We start from the raw sequence: 20,669 nt of genomic DNA on the forward strand, positions 1-20,669 counted from the left end.
TGTGCAGTGGGGCTACTCCTGCACTGCAAGGGTTAAGTGTTCATTTTGGTCTAGGGTCTAATAATTGTTCCTTTTGGTTTAGGGTCTAAAATAACAAATACATACTCATCTGATCCTTGGCCCCTCCAACCTGCTAGATTCGTACCTACACCCTCTCTGCACCTCTGCACCGGCGGTCTAAGAACCGGTGAGTCATCCAATACAGTGTAATAGACTTGAGGATGAAGAGGGACACTCCACTGCAGGAGCGGAGGGGAAGAGAGGCTGCCGGGACCGGTCTAGCAGCCAGGTGGGACCGAGGTTCAGGCGAGTATCTTTGTTATTTTAGACCAAAACGAACACTCAACCCTTGCACTGCGGGGATAGCTCCATTGCAAGGGTTAAGTGTTATTCTGCCTGGAGTTCTTCTTCAAAAATGTACAGATCAAGCCTGTGTATTCGCCATTATAAATATTTCTGTGCACTTTTTTATGTTTAGTACATGTACCTTGAGTGAATGTAATTTTTCTTATTACATAAACTGTGGGAATAACCTATTTTCAGTTAATAAATATTTGATAGATGATAAATTACAGAATAAGGACTTTTGGTAGTCTTCCTTCTTTCAACTTCATTTAATGTAATAAGCACATTCCCATTCTTCATTGTCTGTGTGCAGGAGATAGTTATGATCCCTAAACTATTTCATCTCAAAGACTCTTGAAATTAGGGTGGAAAGTATGTTATTCTTGAGTTGCCTGCATGTGACAAGTAAACACGTTAGAGTGGCTCAGCTACCAGGTAAGACAACTTATGCAGTGGGATTATCTAGAGGGGTTATCTAGAGGGGTTGAATAGAAAATCCCTTTAGATAGAAATGTGTAATTTGTTGCTAAGAAGGCAATACAGTACTGCATAAATGGATTTACTGTCAACCTGCATCCATAAATGTATTCTTAGAAAAGCTAATCTTTGTGTTTAGCATGCAGTGGATAGGAACACCTTTCCCCCAAAAAACAACACAAAATATCTTTAATCATTAACTTATACCTTATTAACTCTAACAAGGCAAACAAATTGCCAAATATTTAAACCAAACCCAATGCTTATCATCCTCCAAGTATTGACAGTATTCACAAAATTGACAGATCCACAAATTCCATAAACCCTGCTAGGATAAATATAAATGTTAAAAATATTACCATTAATCAATAGAAATATTAGGGATAGAGAAGATAGAGAAGAGAAACATTTCTGATTTTCTTCTGCTAATTATTTAGAAGCAGAATCATGCATTTTAAATGCTCTTATTTTGTTCCACATGTAATGCTTTGCTTTTACAAAGCAACTCAGACTTTGTGCTTAGGATCTCATTAAAGCATTCTTTCCCTGCTTCATCTGCTGCACGATGGGCCTAGGGCAGTGACTAAGTGAATAAGCTCATCTCCACTGCTGCACAAGTAGTCAAGAAGTGGCAGTGTCAATGGAAATCCTAATCCCATAGGTGTCTTGCTTTGTGACAGATTCTATTTAATCCAAGTTTTATATAATACATTAATAGTAGATTCTTATTACTGGATTGGGTTGTGCACAATGTTCCTCTCTTTGTGTTCTGAGCTGAATTCCATTAATTTTACAGTAATGGTGTCTAGCCCTTTGTACGCTCCAAGAGTCAGCAGGCCACATTTAAAGTAGTATTAAACTCTCATTTCTTCAATAATTAATCTACATCTAACAAATATACATTGCCCTAGCGCAGCACAATGTATCTCTATAAAGTTCTGTCCAAACACTTACAGTCATCATGTTTTCGTACAGCTGGATCCAACTTTTTCAGCTTTGCTTCCCTGAATCGCCTGTCTTGTACAAGATCACAAGGGACAGAGCAGTCTCCAGCAACTGTCCATCTACTAGCTTGGAGAGTGGGAGAAGGAGGAGCATAGGATTGTCTCGCCTTGCGGTGACTCAGCTTACACACACACAAGGGCAGCTCCACAGGACCCTGCAAAGAAAAGGAGCCACCCTAAAACAGGATATCAGGACCAGTGCTCAGGTGACAAGCTAATTCTGCAGGAAACTAGAACTTTTAAACATCAAGGAGCAGCATCCATTATAACTCATTTAATCAGCATTTGAAATAGCTTAAAAACGCTTTGATTTTAATTTCAAAATGTAACTTGGAGCCTTACATGGATATCTGGCCTATCACTCTTTCTAGACCATGGGTGCGCGAATGTGCATAGTACAGCAATTTTAGAAATACACAAATATAACTTACTTGTAAAATGAAAAGCTGTATCTAGTGTATTTATTTGTTTATGTACATCCTGCAAAGCTGCATAGATTTTACTTTGGCTACATTCTTCTAAACAAGATGAACTATTAAGAGTTAATTGAGTGCAACAATATAACAAATTGTCAGTAAATTACACAGGATGATTTATCTGTTCATATATTCAGTACCTCACCATGTCTCTCACTTCATGAATTTTATATCATAATGCATTCTAAAAGTGCTAACGGACAAGACCAGCATAGATCTGAAATGCCTCCAACAGCTGCGAGTTGTCAGCAGTCTCTAAATATAAGTAAAGAGCATGTTGTTTCCACATAGGGGTTACAGTGTGTGCTGTTAATTGCAATGAAAGGCATGCACATTAGAAGGTTGCTTGCAGATTAACGTGTATGTCACTAGGGATGAGCAAATCGATTTGCACTCGAAATTGTTAGCGAATCTAACAGGTTTGTGCCAAACTGGGGCTGGCCAAGAAGCAGCTGTCTCAATTTTCTATGCCAATTAACTATTTAGAGTGTGGGAGGAAACCCATGCAGGCACAGGTAGAACATGCAAACTCCTTGCAGAGGGTGTCCTGACTGGGATTTGAAGCAGGGACCCTGAATGCTATAAGGCAGAAAAGCTTATTTGTTTCAGAAGAACCATACACTTCATTACCCATGACTGCCTGCGTTCTTGAATTGTCTGAAAACTTTTTTTGTGATTGATGAAGAAGATCAAACATTTGGGAATCGTTGCGGACTAAGTAATTACTAGATCTGGCAGCTTTTGACATCAGTTGAACAGACGGACAAGGACAGATGTAGAGTGCAGAAGGTTCATGTGCAAAAAAAAGCCTAAAGGTCCCTTCAAATTTGCTCTGTGTACATGCTCCTGTCAGAATGTCACTTCTAGTCAGTGTACTAAATGGTTCAGCTCTGTACTTTGGCTCCACTCACTACCATGTTCTGATACTTAATACCCCATAAGCTTTGTTACTTCCAGTGTAATTGGTCTTGATCTCAGGCTACTTAGTCAATTAAGGGTAACTTGGACTTCTAGGTATCATATACATTGATGTCAAATTAGGATAGCCTGCTTAACTAATACCTACAGAATACTCCCAATGCCTGGCACATCATAGACAGGGGCTGATTTACTAATGGAGTATAACAAGTTCAAGTTAATTTTTACTTTGCAAGGAAATTTTCCCTTAATGAATGTGGTAAAAGTTCATGTTGCAAAGAATACCCAATAATGTGCAAGATAAACTTTTTAAAAATGGCTTTTTGCTTGCACATGATTAGATGATTAAGTCAGCAGAGTTTCAACTCATTCGTTAAGCTAATGGAAATTTCCCCCGCAAAGTAAAAAGTCACTTATGCTGAGCGAGCAGCCTATACTCCTTTAGTAAACCAACCCCACAGATATAACAGGCACCTAACACTTTGCTTTAGTGCTGCATTAAGTGAATTCAAGCTGCAGTTTACAGGCTGTGCTTCTTATGTGACAGAAGGATCAACATTGTGCATTACACCACAAGGCTGCAGCTCTATCTACTTAACCAAGTGATTTACAGGGCTATTCGCAAAGGGTGAAGAGTTTGGAGAAGGCAGGAGAAGTGAACAATCTAGGACAACATAGCTGAACTGGAAAGTGAGCTGAATTGAAAACATTTTCCAAATCAGCAATGTTGTCTTAGTTTGTTCACTTCTCCTGCCTTCTCCAAACTCTTCACCCTTTTGTGAATAACCCTGTTAATGGAGTAAGTGTGAAACTTCAGGCAACAAGTAAAATAATTAAAGAAGAACTCTGGGGAAAAAACGTAGGCTACCCTCACATTGCAAGAGTTAAGTGCTCGTCAATTGACCTGCATTACCCGTGAGGATGTGAAGGGACATTCCATAGCCGAAGCGGGAGAGAGTTGAAGATCAGGTGGGTAAAACTGCTTTATTAGTCAACACAAACACTTAAGCCTTGCAGTGCGGGTATTACCCCATTACAAAAGTAAGTTTTGGATTTTCCCGGAGTTATTCTTTAAAGAAATACTGTACGAATACAATTTCAAAGCTGGTCAGAAGGTTCAATAAATCCACCTAAATCTGAGGTTCATATAATTTCACAGTGGTGCTAGCTGAGTTTTAGAGTCTAGACACATAATAACGCATTGCAATCTCCCTGTCAGAGAGCCAATGTTTGTGGTGCTGAAACCAGGTGACACAGAGTCCCCAATTCAGATTCAACATAGATTCAGATTTATTCATCCTGACTCTGTCCTTCCTGGAGGGTGACTACTTTTGTTCCTCATGGTCCCTGTGTGTGTTGTAAAGTAGCCACCGCTCCAAGCTCACTCCCGTGATGGATTACAAACTCATGTTTAGTTTACGCATTTGTATTGCAATTATAGTCCATCACCGGAGTGAGCTTGGAGTGTTGGTTACTTTACAACACATACAGGGACCATGGGGAACTACCCACAAGTAGTTCCCTCCAGAAGGAAGGACAGTGTCAGCACCAATTCAGAGCTTATTTGAGGATCTGCAGCTGGGTGATACAGAAATAGAGATTTTTGTTAAAAGGGTATTTGAGTGCATTTTTAAGATTTAACTCCTGAGGTTAGTGTCACTTTAAACTAAAAGCTCCCAATATTAAGTTATGCTATGTGAATGTGATTATGTAACAAATATAAAGTAGGTATTATCCCAATTTGGCTGCAAAAATGGAAATACACTTCTAATGCATGATATGTCTGCGGTCCTCAAAAGTTTCCTGATATGGGTGGGGGTGTGGGGGGGTGGGGTGCATTTAATGTATAGATACAAAAGCCAATGTAGAGATTTTTTTACATTATGGTAGCTATAGATGTAGAGAAGATACTATTTTTTCTGAAGCAGCCTGGATGTCATTATTGCTAACTGCAAAAGTTCCAAAGCTGCATGGATATTACTTAGCTGAAAAGCTGATAGAGAACACAACATTCCAGTTTAGGAGGATGTTCTGAATACTTCCTGACTGCACACGGCTTCCTGAGTCAAATTTATCAAAAACAATGTTCATCAGTTCCAACATACTGAAATGATGCTGCAAAGACCCAATACTGCAGGTTTAAAAAAAAAACAACAATGTTCACTTTGGTTCTTGTCTGCCTGGAATTTAAGGTTCAGTTGCACCCTTTGCATGCTCCAACTCTCACCCTTTGCATGTTCTAGCTCCTGCTGTTGCGGTCTCCATAATTGAAAATAAATTACAAAATCAATCGAGAAAGATGGACCCCTATTAATGGCCCCGACAGAGGTAAAGAGCAAGGAACACAAGGAAAGAGATCTCACCAATAGAGTAAAGCTGACCATGCCTCAGTAGGATTGTGTTTGAAAAAATGTTCATTTAACCTTCTAATAGTTAATGGGGTCAAAGAAATGATTGTTTTCAACTTTAATGACACATCTGAAAGGGGAGACCTGGAATTCCTTCATAACTCAAAACCATGTCCGTTGGAAAAAAAATTGAAGAGAAAATGCTAATTTTTGGGCTATATCAAAAGAAAATGGGCTGGAGGGGAGATATGCAAAACTGGAGCAGATAGTAAGGGTAAAAAGAAAAGAAGAACAAGATGGGTGGATGACATTTAGAAAATGACAGACAACTGTGACATGAAGCAGAGCAATATCCTGGCAAACAACAAGACCAAATGGAAAGCAATGGTGGATTCAACGTGCCAAGTTTGAAGGTCAGCAAGGACTGCCAGTGGTCATGGTAGTGGTAATGGTAAACTGCACAATTTGCCTATGCAACAAAATTTGCACTAGAGCAATTCGGTCAGTAAAGCTACAACTATGGGGCATTTATGGTATGTTCTAACTGTGACCACGCTGCTGCTTTAAAAAAAAAAATCACACTAGTGTGCTTTCAATGTCCTGTGCTTTGGAACTTAAAAGCAAGTAAAGCTCCATTTATATTAAAGCCTATCTAAAGCCAAGAACAATAATATAACTAAAATATTGCAGCTTACCAGTTCCTAGATGTGGTGGCTTCATTTGTTTGTTTTTTTCATCCTGTTTTTGTTCATTTTTACCTAGTGATTGTGCCTGTAACACACTTCCTGTACTAGGGTGACTCTAGTGCCCACTCATTTTACTGTATCTGTATAACGTTCTCACCCATAGGCGTGCGCAGCCTATTGCATTAGGGTGGGCGCACAAAAGTACAAACACACATAACATATGTTAACATAGTAACATAGTATGTAAGGTTGAATAAAGACAAAGGTCTATCCAGTTCAATCTGTGTACTGTATATACACAAAGATCACAGAAAGCTCATTGTTATCTCTCTACCATCTCAGTGACTAAAAACACGGCGCCTGCTGTTGCGGTTTTGGTGTTGCGCTTGGGGTAATTAGAGTGTGCCTACGCCCATCTCTCCTCTTCTCCATAACATAGAGAGAGGTGATTTGTAGTCCTCACAGATTGCAATGTTACAATGTAACTGATAAGAATGCAGCACAGGCAGCGAGCAGAGAAAGTGATCAGATCACAGTTTTTCTGGCAGGATAAACAGGTATTATTCACATTTATTACATAAATATAACAAAGCGCTTGCTTAAATTGTATATTTAGAAGACCAAAAGGGAGCTAACAATAGAAGTTAATAGTTTGGTTTACATACACTAGATTGAATAAGGGAGAAAATGCTGCAAGGAGGATAAAGCCGATCCCATTAAAGGAGAACTATGGGGTAAGTGTTTTTCCCAATAGTTCTCCTAAGGGTCACGGGAGGACATATACTAGCATCCTCCCATGACCCCAAGCTCAGTATATAGCGAGCTACAGTTCGTGGTATACTGAGACCGCCGCAGCAGGGACGGATCCCGACATTACTGTCGAGATCCACCCAGCTGCGTGAGTGACAGCTGGCTCTGCCTATCTAGAGGCAGAGCCAGCTGTATCCGCCCCCTCCCCCGTCCGTTCCGCCAGTCAGCGCTGGAGGATTGGAGCAGGTAGGGGGTGAATCATTGCAGGGAGCCGTGAGTGACAGTCACAGCTCTCTGCAGGGACATAATCGAGAAGTGCGTGAGCGACGGTATGTGTTCGCTCACTTCCCCATAAATTGAGCCAACGTGTGACAGTTTAATTGTCACACATCAGCTAGAACTATGAGGTTAAGTTGTAAACTGCAGCTTGAAATTCACTTAATGCAGCACTAAAGCCAAGTGTTAGGTGCCTGTTATGTCTGTGGGGTTGGTTTACTAAAGGAGTATAGGCTGCTTGCTCAGCAAAGTGACTTTTTACTTTGCGGGGGAAATTTCCATTAGCTTAACGAATGAGTTGAAACTCTGCTGACTTAATCATCTAATCATGTGCAAGCAAAAAGCCATTTTTAAAAAGTTTATCTTGCACATTATTGGGTATTCTTTGCAACGTGAACTTTTACCACATTCATTAAGTGAAAATTTCCTTGCAAAGTAAAAATGAACTTGAACCTGTTATACTCCATTAGTAAATCAGCCCCTGTCTATGATGTGCCAGGCATTGGGAGTATTCTGTAGGTATTAGTTAAGCAGGCTATCCTAATTTGACATCAATGTATATGATACCTAGAAGTCCAAGTTACCCTTAATTGACTAAGTAGCCTGAGATCAAGACCAATTACACTGGAAGTAACAAAGTTAATGGGGTGTTAAAGGAGAACTATGGGGTTAGGGCTTTTCCCCATAGTTCTCCTAAGGGTAACGGGAGGACACAAACTAGCGTCCTCCCGTCACCCAAAGCTCAGTATACCACGAGCTATAGCTTGTGGTATACTGAGACGCCGTAGCTGAAATGGATCCCGACAATTATGTCTGGATGCGCCCAGCTGCGAGAGTGACAGCTGGCTCTGCCTATCTAGAGGCAGAGCCAGCTGTACCCGCCCCCTCCCCCGTCCGTTCCGCCAGTCAGGGCTGGAGGATTGTAGCAGGGAGGGGATGAATCCTTGCAGGGAGCCGTGAGTGACAGTCACAGCTCTCTGCAGGGACATAATCGAGAAGTGCGTGAGCGACGGTATGTGTTCGCTCACTTCCCGATCAATTGAGCCGACCTGTGACAGTCTCATTGTCACACATCGGCTAGAACTATGAGGTTGAGTGAAAATCACTTACCTCATAGTTCTCCTTTAAGTTGAAAGGCCCTGTGACAGGGCTCTCCTTCTGTCCTGGGGTGTTCTCTGCAGAATTATATACATCACTCTGAAGGACATCACAGGCTCCACACCATGGCCTTCACTTGATAAATGAAATATAGGGATGCACCGATACCAGTTTTTCAGTATTAATGGAGAACTACTGTATGAGATGAGTGATTTCCACTCACCTCATAGTTCTAGGCTCAGTAGATCGGGAGGTGAGCGAACACATACCGGGTTCGCTCACCTCTCGATCCTGTCACGGCTCTCTGCCATGACAGGGGGAGGGGCTGGATTCCCCTCTCCCCGCTCCGATCTGCCAGCGCTGACTGGCGGAACGGACGGGGGAGGGGGCGGGTACAGCTGGCTCTGCCTCTAGATAGGCAGAGCCAGCTGTCACTCACGCAGCTGGGCGGATCCCGTCATCTAAGTCGGGATCCGCTCCAGGTAAAGGGTAAAAAGAAAAGAAGAACAAGATGGGTGGATGACATTTAGAAAATGACAGACAACTGTGACATGAAGCAGAGCAATATCCTGGCAAACAACAAGACCAAATGGAAAGCAATGGTGGATTCAACGTGCCAAGTTTGAAGGTCAGCAAGGACTGCCAGTGGTCATGGTAGTGGTAATGGTAAACTGCACAATTTGCCTATGCAACAAAATTTGCACTAGAGCAATTCGGTCAGTAAAGCTACAACTATGGGGCATTTATGGTATGTTCTAACTGTGACCACGCTGCTGCTTTAAAAAAAAAAATCACACTAGTGTGCTTTCAATGTCCTGTGCTTTGGAACTTAAAAGCAAGTAAAGCTCCATTTATATTAAAGCCTATCTAAAGCCAAGAACAATAATATAACTAAAATATTGCAGCTTACCAGTTCCTAGATGTGGTGGCTTCATTTGTTTGTTTTTTTCATCCTGTTTTTGTTCATTTTTACCTAGTGATTGTGCCTGTAACACACTTCCTGTACTAGGGTGACTCTAGTGCCCACTCATTTTACTGTATCTGTATAACGTTCTCACCCATAGGCGTGCGCAGCCTATTGCATTAGGGTGGGCGCACAAAAGTACAAACACACATAACATATGTTAACATAGTAACATAGTATGTAAGGTTGAATAAAGACAAAGGTCTATCCAGTTCAATCTGTGTACTGTATATACACAAAGATCACAGAAAGCTCATTGTTATCTCTCTACCATCTCAGTGACTAAAAACACGGCGCCTGCTGTTGCGGTTTTGGTGTTGCGCTTGGGGTAATTAGAGTGTGCCTACGCCCATCTCTCCTCTTCTCCATAACATAGAGAGAGGTGATTTGTAGTCCTCACAGATTGCAATGTTACAATGTAACTGATAAGAATGCAGCACAGGCAGCGAGCAGAGAAAGTGATCAGATCACAGTTTTTCTGGCAGGATAAACAGGTATTATTCACATTTATTACATAAATATAACAAAGCGCTTGCTTAAATTGTATATTTAGAAGACCAAAAGGGAGCTAACAATAGAAGTTAATAGTTTGGTTTACATACACTAGATTGAATAAGGGAGAAAATGCTGCAAGGAGGATAAAGCCGATCCCATTAAAGGAGAACTATGGGGTAAGTGTTTTTCCCAATAGTTCTCCTAAGGGTCACGGGAGGACATATACTAGCATCCTCCCATGACCCCAAGCTCAGTATATAGCGAGCTACAGTTCGTGGTATACTGAGACCGCCGCAGCAGGGACGGATCCCGACATTACTGTCGAGATCCACCCAGCTGCGTGAGTGACAGCTGGCTCTGCCTATCTAGAGGCAGAGCCAGCTGTATCCGCCCCCTCCCCCGTCCGTTCCGCCAGTCAGCGCTGGAGGATTGGAGCAGGTAGGGGGTGAATCATTGCAGGGAGCCGTGAGTGACAGTCACAGCTCTCTGCAGGGACATAATCGAGAAGTGCGTGAGCGACGGTATGTGTTCGCTCACTTCCCCATAAATTGAGCCAACGTGTGACAGTTTAATTGTCACACATCAGCTAGAACTATGAGGTTAAGTTGTAAACTGCAGCTTGAAATTCACTTAATGCAGCACTAAAGCTAAGTGTTAGGTGCCTGTTATGTCTGTGGGGTTGGTTTACTAAAGGAGTATAGGCTGCTTGCTCAGCAAAGTGACTTTTTACTTTGCGGGGGAAATTTCCATTAGCTTAACGAATGAGTTGAAACTCTGCTGACTTAATCATCTAATCATGTGCAAGCAAAAAGCCATTTTTAAAAAGTTTATCTTGCACATTATTGGGTATTCTTTGCAACGTGAACTTTTACCACATTCATTAAGTGAAAATTTCCTTGCAAAGTAAAAATGAACTTGAACCTGTTATACTCCATTAGTAAATCAGCCCCTGTCTATGATGTGCCAGGCATTGGGAGTATTCTGTAGGTATTAGTTAAGCAGGCTATCCTAATTTGACATCAATGTATATGATACCTAGAAGTCCAAGTTACCCTTAATTGACTAAGTAGCCTGAGATCAAGACCAATTACACTGGAAGTAACAAAGTTAATGGGGTGTTAAAGGAGAACTATGGGGTTAGGGCTTTTCCCCATAGTTCTCCTAAGGGTAACGGGAGGACACAAACTAGCGTCCTCCCGTCACCCAAAGCTCAGTATACCACGAGCTATAGCTTGTGGTATACTGAGACGCCGTAGCTGAAATGGATCCCGACAATTATGTCTGGATGCGCCCAGCTGCGAGAGTGACAGCTGGCTCTGCCTATCTAGAGGCAGAGCCAGCTGTACCCGCCCCCTCCCCCGTCCGTTCCGCCAGTCAGGGCTGGAGGATTGTAGCAGGGAGGGGATGAATCCTTGCAGGGAGCCGTGAGTGACAGTCACAGCTCTCTGCAGGGACATAATCGAGAAGTGCGTGAGCGACGGTATGTGTTCGCTCACTTCCCGATCAATTGAGCCGACCTGTGACAGTCTCATTGTCACACATCGGCTAGAACTATGAGGTTGAGTGAAAATCACTTACCTCATAGTTCTCCTTTAAGTTGAAAGGCCCTGTGACAGGGCTCTCCTTCTGTCCTGGGGTGTTCTCTGCAGAATTATATACATCACTCTGAAGGACATCACAGGCTCCACACCATGGCCTTCACTTGATAAATGAAATATAGGGATGCACCGATACCAGTTTTTCAGTATTAATGGAGAACTACTGTATGAGATGAGTGATTTCCACTCACCTCATAGTTCTAGGCTCAGTAGATCGGGAGGTGAGCGAACACATACCGGGTTCGCTCACCTCTCGATCCTGTCACGGCTCTCTGCCATGACAGGGGGAGGGGCTGGATTCCCCTCTCCCCGCTCCGATCTGCCAGCGCTGACTGGCGGAACGGACGGGGGAGGGGGCGGGTACAGCTGGCTCTGCCTCTAGATAGGCAGAGCCAGCTGCCACTCACGCAGCTAGGCGGATCTCGACGTCCATGTCGGGATCCGCTCCGGCTGCGGCGTCTCAGTATACCGCGAGCTCTAGCTCGCGGTATACTGAGCTTAGGGTAACGGGAGGGCGCTAGTTTGTGTCCTCCCGTTACCCTAAGGAGAACTATGGGGAAAAACACTGACCCCATAGTTCTCCTTTAAGTATGAGTATCGATATTTTTTTTGGTACTGGCCGATACCGAGTACCGATACCGGTGCATTATTGCCCCGATTATCAGGAAGGCGGGTGGCGGATCATGACCCGTCACCCGGCTTCCTGATTCCCTGTGAAGCCGGTGTTCTAGCAAAAGAACACCGGCTTCAGAGGCTCCCTGACCAATCAGGAGGCCGGACAGCGAGTTATGAGGTACCGTCCGGCTTCCTGATTGGTCAGGAAGCCATGCTGCTTAGCAACACCTGAAGCCGGCTTCCTAGCCAATCAGGAAGCTGGGTGGCACGTCATGACCCGCCTCCCTGATTGGCTAGGAAGCCAGCTTCACTTGTTCCTAGGCAGCCTGGCTTCCTGACCAATCAGGAAGATGGGAGGCGGGTGCGGCCATATTGAGTGGGGCAACTCAGATTAATAACGTGCTGGATTAGTCTGACCCTAGTTCATTTTAATACTTTATTGCTCTGTAGTATGTGTGTAGGGAAATGCCATAGGTGTCGCACGTGCAGTAGAGCCTTCTCACCCAAAGATCTTACTTCTAACTAAACAGGAAGTCAGGTCGTTGGATATCTCGACGAGTTGGAACTTTTGATTGAACAGTCTTTTTTCTCCGGCAGTCAGAGAAAAAAAACAAAACACCAGCATAGGAATGAATAGCTAGATTGCTATTGGCTATTTCAATTTGCAATAGCCAATAGCAGACTGGCTATTGTACTCGCCCCAGTACTTCTGTCAATCAGCAGAGGTGGACCTGAAGTTCTTCATAAGGTCCTCCTCTGCTGATTGACAGCAGCAGAGGGTGGGTGCAATAGCCAGCTTGTTATTGGCTGTTGCAAATTGGAATAGCCAATAGCAATCTAGCTATTCATTCCTATGCTGGGTCTTTTTATTTTTTTAAATTTATTCTGACAGCAGCTGTCAGAATAATAAGGAAAAAAAACAGCAGATAGCAAGGGAAGCATTAGCTTATTTGCTATCTGCCATCATTTAAGGGGGGTGCTCTCCCCCCTTTACACCACCACATTGCACTGGTGTGTGCTTAAAAAAGCATGCTGTACTCTTTTTGCAATGAGGCATGGTACAAGGTCATTGCACCGCGGTGTGCCCATAGAATTTCATGTAATAAAAACAGTGTGATGCGTCTCAATTGAGCACATCAACACTGTCCCACGCGCTTGCACACCAGCGTGGTTGCTGGTCTGAACAAGCCCTCAGTGTTAACAGTCACCAGGACATATAGAGAGGGTGAATCTCCCTAATACAGACAACAATAAAACCTAGGGTTGCCACCTGTCCAGGATTCACCCGGAGAGTCCGGATTTTGAATGCATGCAAAGTCATGGCAGCAGAAACCCGTACACAAGATGTCAGGCAGACAGGGGCAACCAAAATTAAGATAAAGGCTACTGGCTCTCCACTGAATATAGTCTCGACTGTGATATTTACATATTAATGGGTGGCGCTATTTATATATGAATAGCCTGCGACTCATTCGCCCAAAAAAATGTCCACGCGTCGCTAGAGTGTTCGGGTTTCGATTAAAAAAAGGTGGCAACCCTAAAAAAACCTCGTCTTCACGCTATCCATATGTAAACATTGTATTTTTTAAATAAGTGAAATATTAGAAATGCTTTACTTTAACCATAGTAGGTGTTACTAAAATACAAAATCTTGTGTAACAAAAGCTGTGGAACTCACAAAAATAAACAACAAAAAAACTTTTGCTAGGACTAGATTTATCTCAAAATTGCACTGCACTGCGAGCTAAAGTGTCTGCCTGACAATTAATAAAGTTTTCTACTTTTGAATGGTGACTTCCTCGCTCGCAAGGGCTTTCTGGGAAATGTAGTCCTGTGGCTGTTCCTGCCCGGCCCTGGTGACTGAGAGCAGCAGGGAAGAGACAGCGGTGTCACCGGGAGGTCCAGGCGGAGATCGGTGAGTGTAGGGCGGGTATAATTAACGATGAGGGTGGCGAGTGAGGCTGCGTTGCGTGTACGATCTCTGTTTTGGAAAAGTGCGGCTGGTCAGAGCTTTCATATTCTCGGGCCCGGCCTGCAGACTGTGTATATATATGTGTGATCAGATCGGGGGTCCCCTGTAATGTGCAGGAGGAGCAGTGACAGGATGTGTGGTCACCCTCTGTATTGTGTATTTACATTGGCTGACCTTCCCCTCCACTCATCCTGACTGCTTAGTGCCAACAACAACATGGATCACTGCTTTTATTATTGTTCATACAATTCCTTACAATCTGTGTATGTCTGCTGTTTACTGTTCGTGTGGAATTCATAGCGATCATTCTATGCATAAAATGTATGTATATGGTTGAGGTATGTACCATTATTTGTATTCAGTTGAGGTATAAACCTTTTATTTATGGACCTATATGCATAAAGGGGGGTCCAGGTATTTGGTAAAAGGGTCCTCAAGGGAATAGCGGAGGGGAGAGGAGGGTGGACGCTATACACTGTCACTTCCCTGTATGAGGGTTGAAGCTCTCATACAGCGGGACTGATGTACAGCCGTTGCTGGAGTATCCGGTTTATACAAATGAATGAATTGTACAGTAAACTGGACCGGTCTGCACAGGTAACTCACTGGAGATAACTTTTTTTTTTTGGTTCCATAAGCTCACCACACAAATTACAATCTCCTTCAGATCTACCAATAGGTATGTAGATCAAATGCTGCGTGATTGGATAATGAGTTCACAACGAATCCGTGTGTTAATTGCACGTGTCTGTACAACACACCTACCGTTTGTTAACAGTGCAGGGGGTGCATTGCGTTGCCATTCATTTTAATTGCACCCAAACATGCCTCCTGAACACAATGAGATCAGTCGCGTTGCAGCGAATCAAATTGAACCGATTGGTTGCATTTAAAAAAAATCTCTCTCTCACCAACCGTTGAGAAATGTTGCCAACTATTCTCATAGTCGATTATTATCCATTTAATCAATTTGTTGTTGCAGCCCTAATTGTATGGTTACCCTTAAAGCGGACCTCTACCCCCTTTCAATGAAAATCACATCAGCATGCAGCTCTGCATGCTGATATAAAATCATCTTACACTCATTAGGTAAACACATTTGTTTTTCATTTATTTACAAATAGAGTTCATCTACTTCCTGGTCCACTTCTGGCACAAATGATGTAATGTGCCCAAGCGTTGCATCCTGGGAAGATTACTTTAGCAGAGCATTGCCGGGAAATTTCATCTGTAATCTCAGGAGAGCTCAGGGAAAGGCATTTTCCTCCCATGATGTGCATGGTCACATGTGCCAGAGTTCCGGGAAGTAAAGGGAGATCTAGTAATCTGATTTTAGTAAACGCGTCCGCTATCAGAAGACTGGGAAGGAAAAGAGAAATAAGGTATACAAAGAAGTATGTGTTTGTAGATTGTCATTACTAAACATTTCTAAAGGTGTGTTTGTTGTTATTTCAAAGCTATAGGTAAAGGTCCGCTTTAAAGGCTTAAAGGAGAACTATGGGGTCTGTGCTTTTTCCCATAGTTCTCCTAAGGGTAACGGGAGGACACAAACTAGCGTCCTCCCGCCACCCAAAGCTCAGTATACCGCAAGCTACAGCTCGCGGTATACTGAGACCGCCGCAGCCAACACGGATCCCGACATTACTGTTGAGATCCACCCAGCTGCGCACCCTCCCCTGTCCGTTCCGCCAGTCAGCGGGGAGGGGGGAATCCCTGCAGGGAGCCGTGAGTGACAGTCACGGCTCTCTGCAGGGACGTGAGCGAGCGACGGTATGTGTTCGCTCACTTCCCGATCTACTGAGCCGACCTGTGACAGTTTCATTGTCACAGGTCGGCTAGAACTATGAGGTGAGTGAAAAGCACTTACCTCATAGTTCTCCTTTTTAAAGTTTACCTTTAAGATCATGTTTCATGTTACACTCATATTCAAGGTGTAACATAAAACATGGTCACATGGATAACCCATCCTGCCCCCCCCCCACAGCCGTGTCATCCATTTACAGAAATTAAGTCCCATCAGCTACTTCAGCAGGGGGACTTGTAGATCTGAATGGAATACAAATGTGGTGACATCATTCCACTTGTATTTCATACATTCTTCCTCCTGTCCATTTTACTGAATGTCTGAACAGATTACAGCTGATAGACTAAGATCTCGTCCTTGTTTTACAGCATGGCATAGATGTGAGAGAAATTCTGCCAAGATGACTGCAATCAAGCATGCCCTGCAGAGGGACATATTCACTCCAAATGATGAGCGTCTCCTCAGTATCGTGAACGTATGCAAAGCGGGAAAAAAGAAGAAAAACTGCTTTTTATGTGCCACAGGTAAGTCAATACAAGAGTGCATGTATGAGCTTCTTAGCATGGACATTTAAAGGGTACGTCCACTAAATGCCTCCCACGTGCCTGGGCAATAGGAATGTACCATGCCACATGGGTTTAGCTTTGTGTCTCACTAACGGCAGTTTACAGGCCATGTTGAGCTTGAGCTAAAACTGCTTAGGAAAGCACGTTGTTAGGGCCTCCATATGACTTTGGTTTCCATCACTGATCATACATCTGGCCATCTGTACTTGTCTGCTGCTCTTATTTGTAGAATTAATATTGTATCATTGTGCTCTTTAATCTTGCTCTTGGCTTCATATATGTTTTTTAAGGACTCCAGTTGATCTTTCTGCCATTGGTGCTGGTTCTGTTTATTCCCAATTTGTGTGCGGGGATCCTACCCTCCCACAACGTGTTTCCACTTATTTTGCATTCTCCATAGTACCAAATACTTTCAATATTAAACAGGAAGAGTACAACACCTTTCTGGAAGCAGATGTGGAAACCCGGTGGCTGAAAAGCAAAAGTCAATTAATACTCTACGTCCCTCTGTATTTAAATATCATTTTATTAAAGGCTGAGTCCGTGTTTTGGACCATGTTTCATGTTACACCCAAATTTAGGCCTTCTATACTCAAACCACCACCCCCTTATTCAATCACGGAGTTCTTCTCTTCGCTGCCTCCTTTTGTTTTTTTTCTTTTAATTTATTGTGGCTGTGCATGGCTCCACACAACTGTGTCATTCACTCATAGACCCACTCACTTGATCTGTGAATAAAAAGACTACAAGTTTAATCTGCCACCACGGCAGAGTGACTTATAGGTCTCAGTTGAGCACAAACGCAGCGACGTCATCGCATCACCGCGGTCCAATAATAAATTCCTCCAACCACATAACCGATGGTCCCTACCTCTACAGATCTACTGGAGACAGGTTCACTTTAAAGGGATGTCGATGAAGAACATCATCGCTCCTCCCCACCCTGCAGCAATTTAGGAAGAAATACAATCCTGATCTGGTGACACACAGTAATAGCACATAGAATAGGGTTTTATTATACATCATTTGTGATTGTGTGTTTTCTGCCATCATTAGATTTCACAGGTAGGCGAGGGATTCGTATAACAGGTGCAGACAATCTAGATGGACAGTTAGCTTACAAAGTAACTAATGGCTGCTAATGCAGGAACTGCTTACTTAACTGCAATTGCCTTATGGTTTTCCTAAGCAATTAAAGCACTTAGTAATGTAAGGTTGGCTGTATTGTATGCATTGTGTATTTAACACTTTAAGTTGCAGGACATCCAGGAGTTGCTGTATGCTGTCTTTCTTTTCTCCGTCATGCACACAGCAGATTCTGCTGGTCAATCTCGGGGGCCAGGTAGACAGTTTAGAAGTTATTGATATCAAAGGACGCAAGACCTTAACAACTGATACTTTCAAATAGTGTCACTCATATAAAGGGTTATTAAACCCTCGCGTGTTTTTGCATATATCTACTAGCAAGCAGTAGATATATGCAAAAATATTTTAAAAAACAACCTTTTAAAAAGGGTTAATACTTACCTGTGTCTTCGCTGCGCGCTCCGTCCAAACATCTGAAGAGTCTTGGGGCGGGCGCATGCGCACTTCAGATGTTCGGCCGGGAGACGAGGAGAGACACAAGGTTAGTCTATGGAGCAGCGTGCACCCGCACAGACACCGTGAGACATCAGAGAAGCGGACAGAGGAGTCAGCGCTGGATCGAGACCCGCACCAGCGCAGGAGGTGTATTAAATATGCGCGTTTGTCGCGATAAAAAAACGCGCGTTTCCGAGGGCTACTTGGCTGTATCCCAATCGAAACGCGCAACAAAAACGCCCCAAAGAAGCTCCTGTACTTCTTTGGGCGTAGGGTGTTTTGTAGCGCGTTCATACGGCCTGTAATACGCCCTGGTGTGAACCATAACCATAGGAAATAATGGGATTTCAGTGTTTGAGCGTTTTGCTCCCACAGTGCTGTCTCATTAGAACCCGTATACACCTCTCCAGTACAATGGCATTCATTTTTAATAGCACACTAACACAACTCTGACGCACACTCTATGCAATTTTTTAATTTCCTTACAAATCTATAGATCTATTATGTTGCCATTTCGGTACTTTTATGAAAACTTCTTTTTGGGAAAAAATATTGAATATATGGTGTTTCAGTGACACTGAAGACAGTCCAACAGTAGCTGCTCACTTGTCAACTGCCTCTTTCTCATTGATACTCCTACAGTGCTTTATAAACTGGAGACAGAAAGGGGGTGTTAGAAGTTCAAGTGTGTGTGTTCTGAATAAAGCTAACCATAGCCAAATCAAAATGGGAGGTAGGGAGGGATACATTTTGTTTTGGACTGTATTGGTGAGATATCTGTACTTGGATTCATGGGTCTGTATACCTGTCATGGCCATTTCCAGGGGTCCCTTTAAGACTTTTCATTCATTTCTGTTATGCGGAATGCAGAAAGAGGGGCTGCAACATGTAACATTAGTCTGGAGCACCCAGAACTCTGAGCTTGACAGATTCAGAATTGGGAGTTATAGCAAGGGAGATCTTGTCTTTAGAATATACAAGACATGTAAGAAGCCAGGGGCAGACTCCCCCCCCCCCCCGGGCCCCACCTATACCAAAAATATATTTTTTGCGAGGACTAACCCCTTAACAAGCATCTAATCTCAATATTGCCCATCGTATTTCCTCAAAACAATGCATGTGGAAGGTGTGAAATCTTAGGTGTTGATGAGTCTCCTTTTACCATTCTTGATATCAGAATTCTTTGGGTTTTTTTTATACATTGTGATTTTTATGACCTATGATACATGGAAGAAAATTGCTCTCTCTTTTCTATAGTAACCACAGAGCGTCCAGTTCATGTTCGAGTGGTGAAAGTAAAGAAATCTGACAAAGGGGATTTCTATAAGACCCAGACCACATGGCTGCTGCAAGACCTGACAATGGTGGATGCCAAAGATGCCCTCAAGGTAAGCTGCATCTTCAAAGAGATGGACTTTTCCCTGTCATATTTGCTGTCCATCTGCAGAGCTTAGAGTTTTCTCCACTGACAACAACTAGAGAAAACCTCAAAGTTAGGCGCCAGCTGTAATTTTTAAGGAGTGTCAGCTGCCTGGCTCTTGGGATTTGGCCAGCCCTGACCTAAATCCTTGATCCTTGTAATGTGTAAAATAGGCAAGCATTGTTTTGTTGTTTTTCTCAGCAAATATAATGTTACACTTTAAAATTACTTCTTTTGTTAGGGCCAGTTCACACCACAGCTCCCTGCGTTCAGGGGCGTGGGGGTGCATTGAAGTCAATGGCTCCCCCCCCCACCCCCACCCACAGTGTGATTATCAGAACACGTGGCACATTAGTCCAGTACGATCTCCAAAAATACTGCAAGATGGAATTTGATTCAGTGTTTTCCAGAGACCATCCGCTCTGGAACGCACTTTGTGGCCCTTACACTGTAAGTGTAAAGAAAATAGTTCCCTTTTATAGAGGACAGTAGATGCTTACCATTGCCGCTGCCAGCGCAATGAACACAGCTGGAATGAAGATAAATCATCCCGTGAAGTCTCTTCTGATACCGACACTTATGGGAGATGATCTTCTGTGTTCCCCACTGCGTCAGTGGTTCGTTGGGTTTACCCCTACATCGCTACTGTGTGCTGCAGTGACATGGGTGTCGGTGGGATTAACCACTGAATGCAGCGGGGGACCAGAAGATCGACACTCCTGGAAGTATCAGTATCTAAAGAGATGTCATGGGAGGATTTCTCTTTATTAGATGTTAGGCAGCATGGGCAGTGGGAATGTGCGTTCTATATTCTTTACAAGAAACTATTTTAACACTTTGAATTTAGCAACAGAGGTACTCTTTCATGATACTTGCAGTGGGTTTTATTTTTTTTAGTGTTAGTAATCTGGTATAAAACAATCGGGAGTCTCATTTGGCATTGATATGAAAATTAATGTTTCAAATCCAGACACGTAGGGGTCTAGTTATAAATGTTTTTACACAAGATTCACACACATTTCACCCAGGATTCACAAATTTTTTTCAAATGAATCCAGTTAGAAAACTGGGTCTTGGAGAAAATATGTATGACTTTTGGGTGTTAACATTTTTATTCTTCAATTTGTTTTATTGGGTTTTAAAGCATACAGCATACAATGAACAGTCATGAATAGGAGTGGTAAAAGACAACAGTTCGCCCTTACAGTGGGCGGCATAATACAGTAGGCATAAGCAAAAAAAAAAAAAAGGGGGGGGGGATCGGGGGGGGGGGAGA

General features: G+C 43.1%; 1 protein-coding gene across 5 annotated transcripts in view; it reads left to right on the plus strand.

The window, feature by feature from the left end:
• The first annotated feature begins 13,862 nt into the window (after positions 1-13,862).
• The window catches only part of LOC108804146 (exocyst complex component 1), a 43,386-nt gene continuing 36,579 nt past the window's right edge, over positions 13,863-20,669 (plus strand). For 3 of the 5 annotated variants that reach the window (XM_018575909.1, XM_018575921.1, XM_018575915.1), the window contains exons 1-3: positions 13,863-13,965; positions 16,195-16,350; positions 19,231-19,361. In XM_018575909.1, the coding sequence (XP_018431411.1) occupies positions 16,227-16,350; positions 19,231-19,361 (255 nt within the window). In that variant the 5' untranslated portion in view covers positions 13,863-13,965; positions 16,195-16,226. The remainder of the gene's footprint in view (positions 13,966-16,194; positions 16,351-19,230; positions 19,362-20,669) is intronic. The other 2 variants (XM_018575928.1, XM_018575934.1) reach the window with 1 other exon arrangement.

The sequence above is a fragment of the Nanorana parkeri genome, unplaced genomic scaffold, assembly GCF_000935625.1.
Source record: "Nanorana parkeri isolate BGI_ZX_2015 unplaced genomic scaffold, ASM93562v1 scaffold54, whole genome shotgun sequence".
NCBI lineage: Eukaryota > Metazoa > Chordata > Amphibia > Anura > Dicroglossidae > Nanorana > Nanorana parkeri.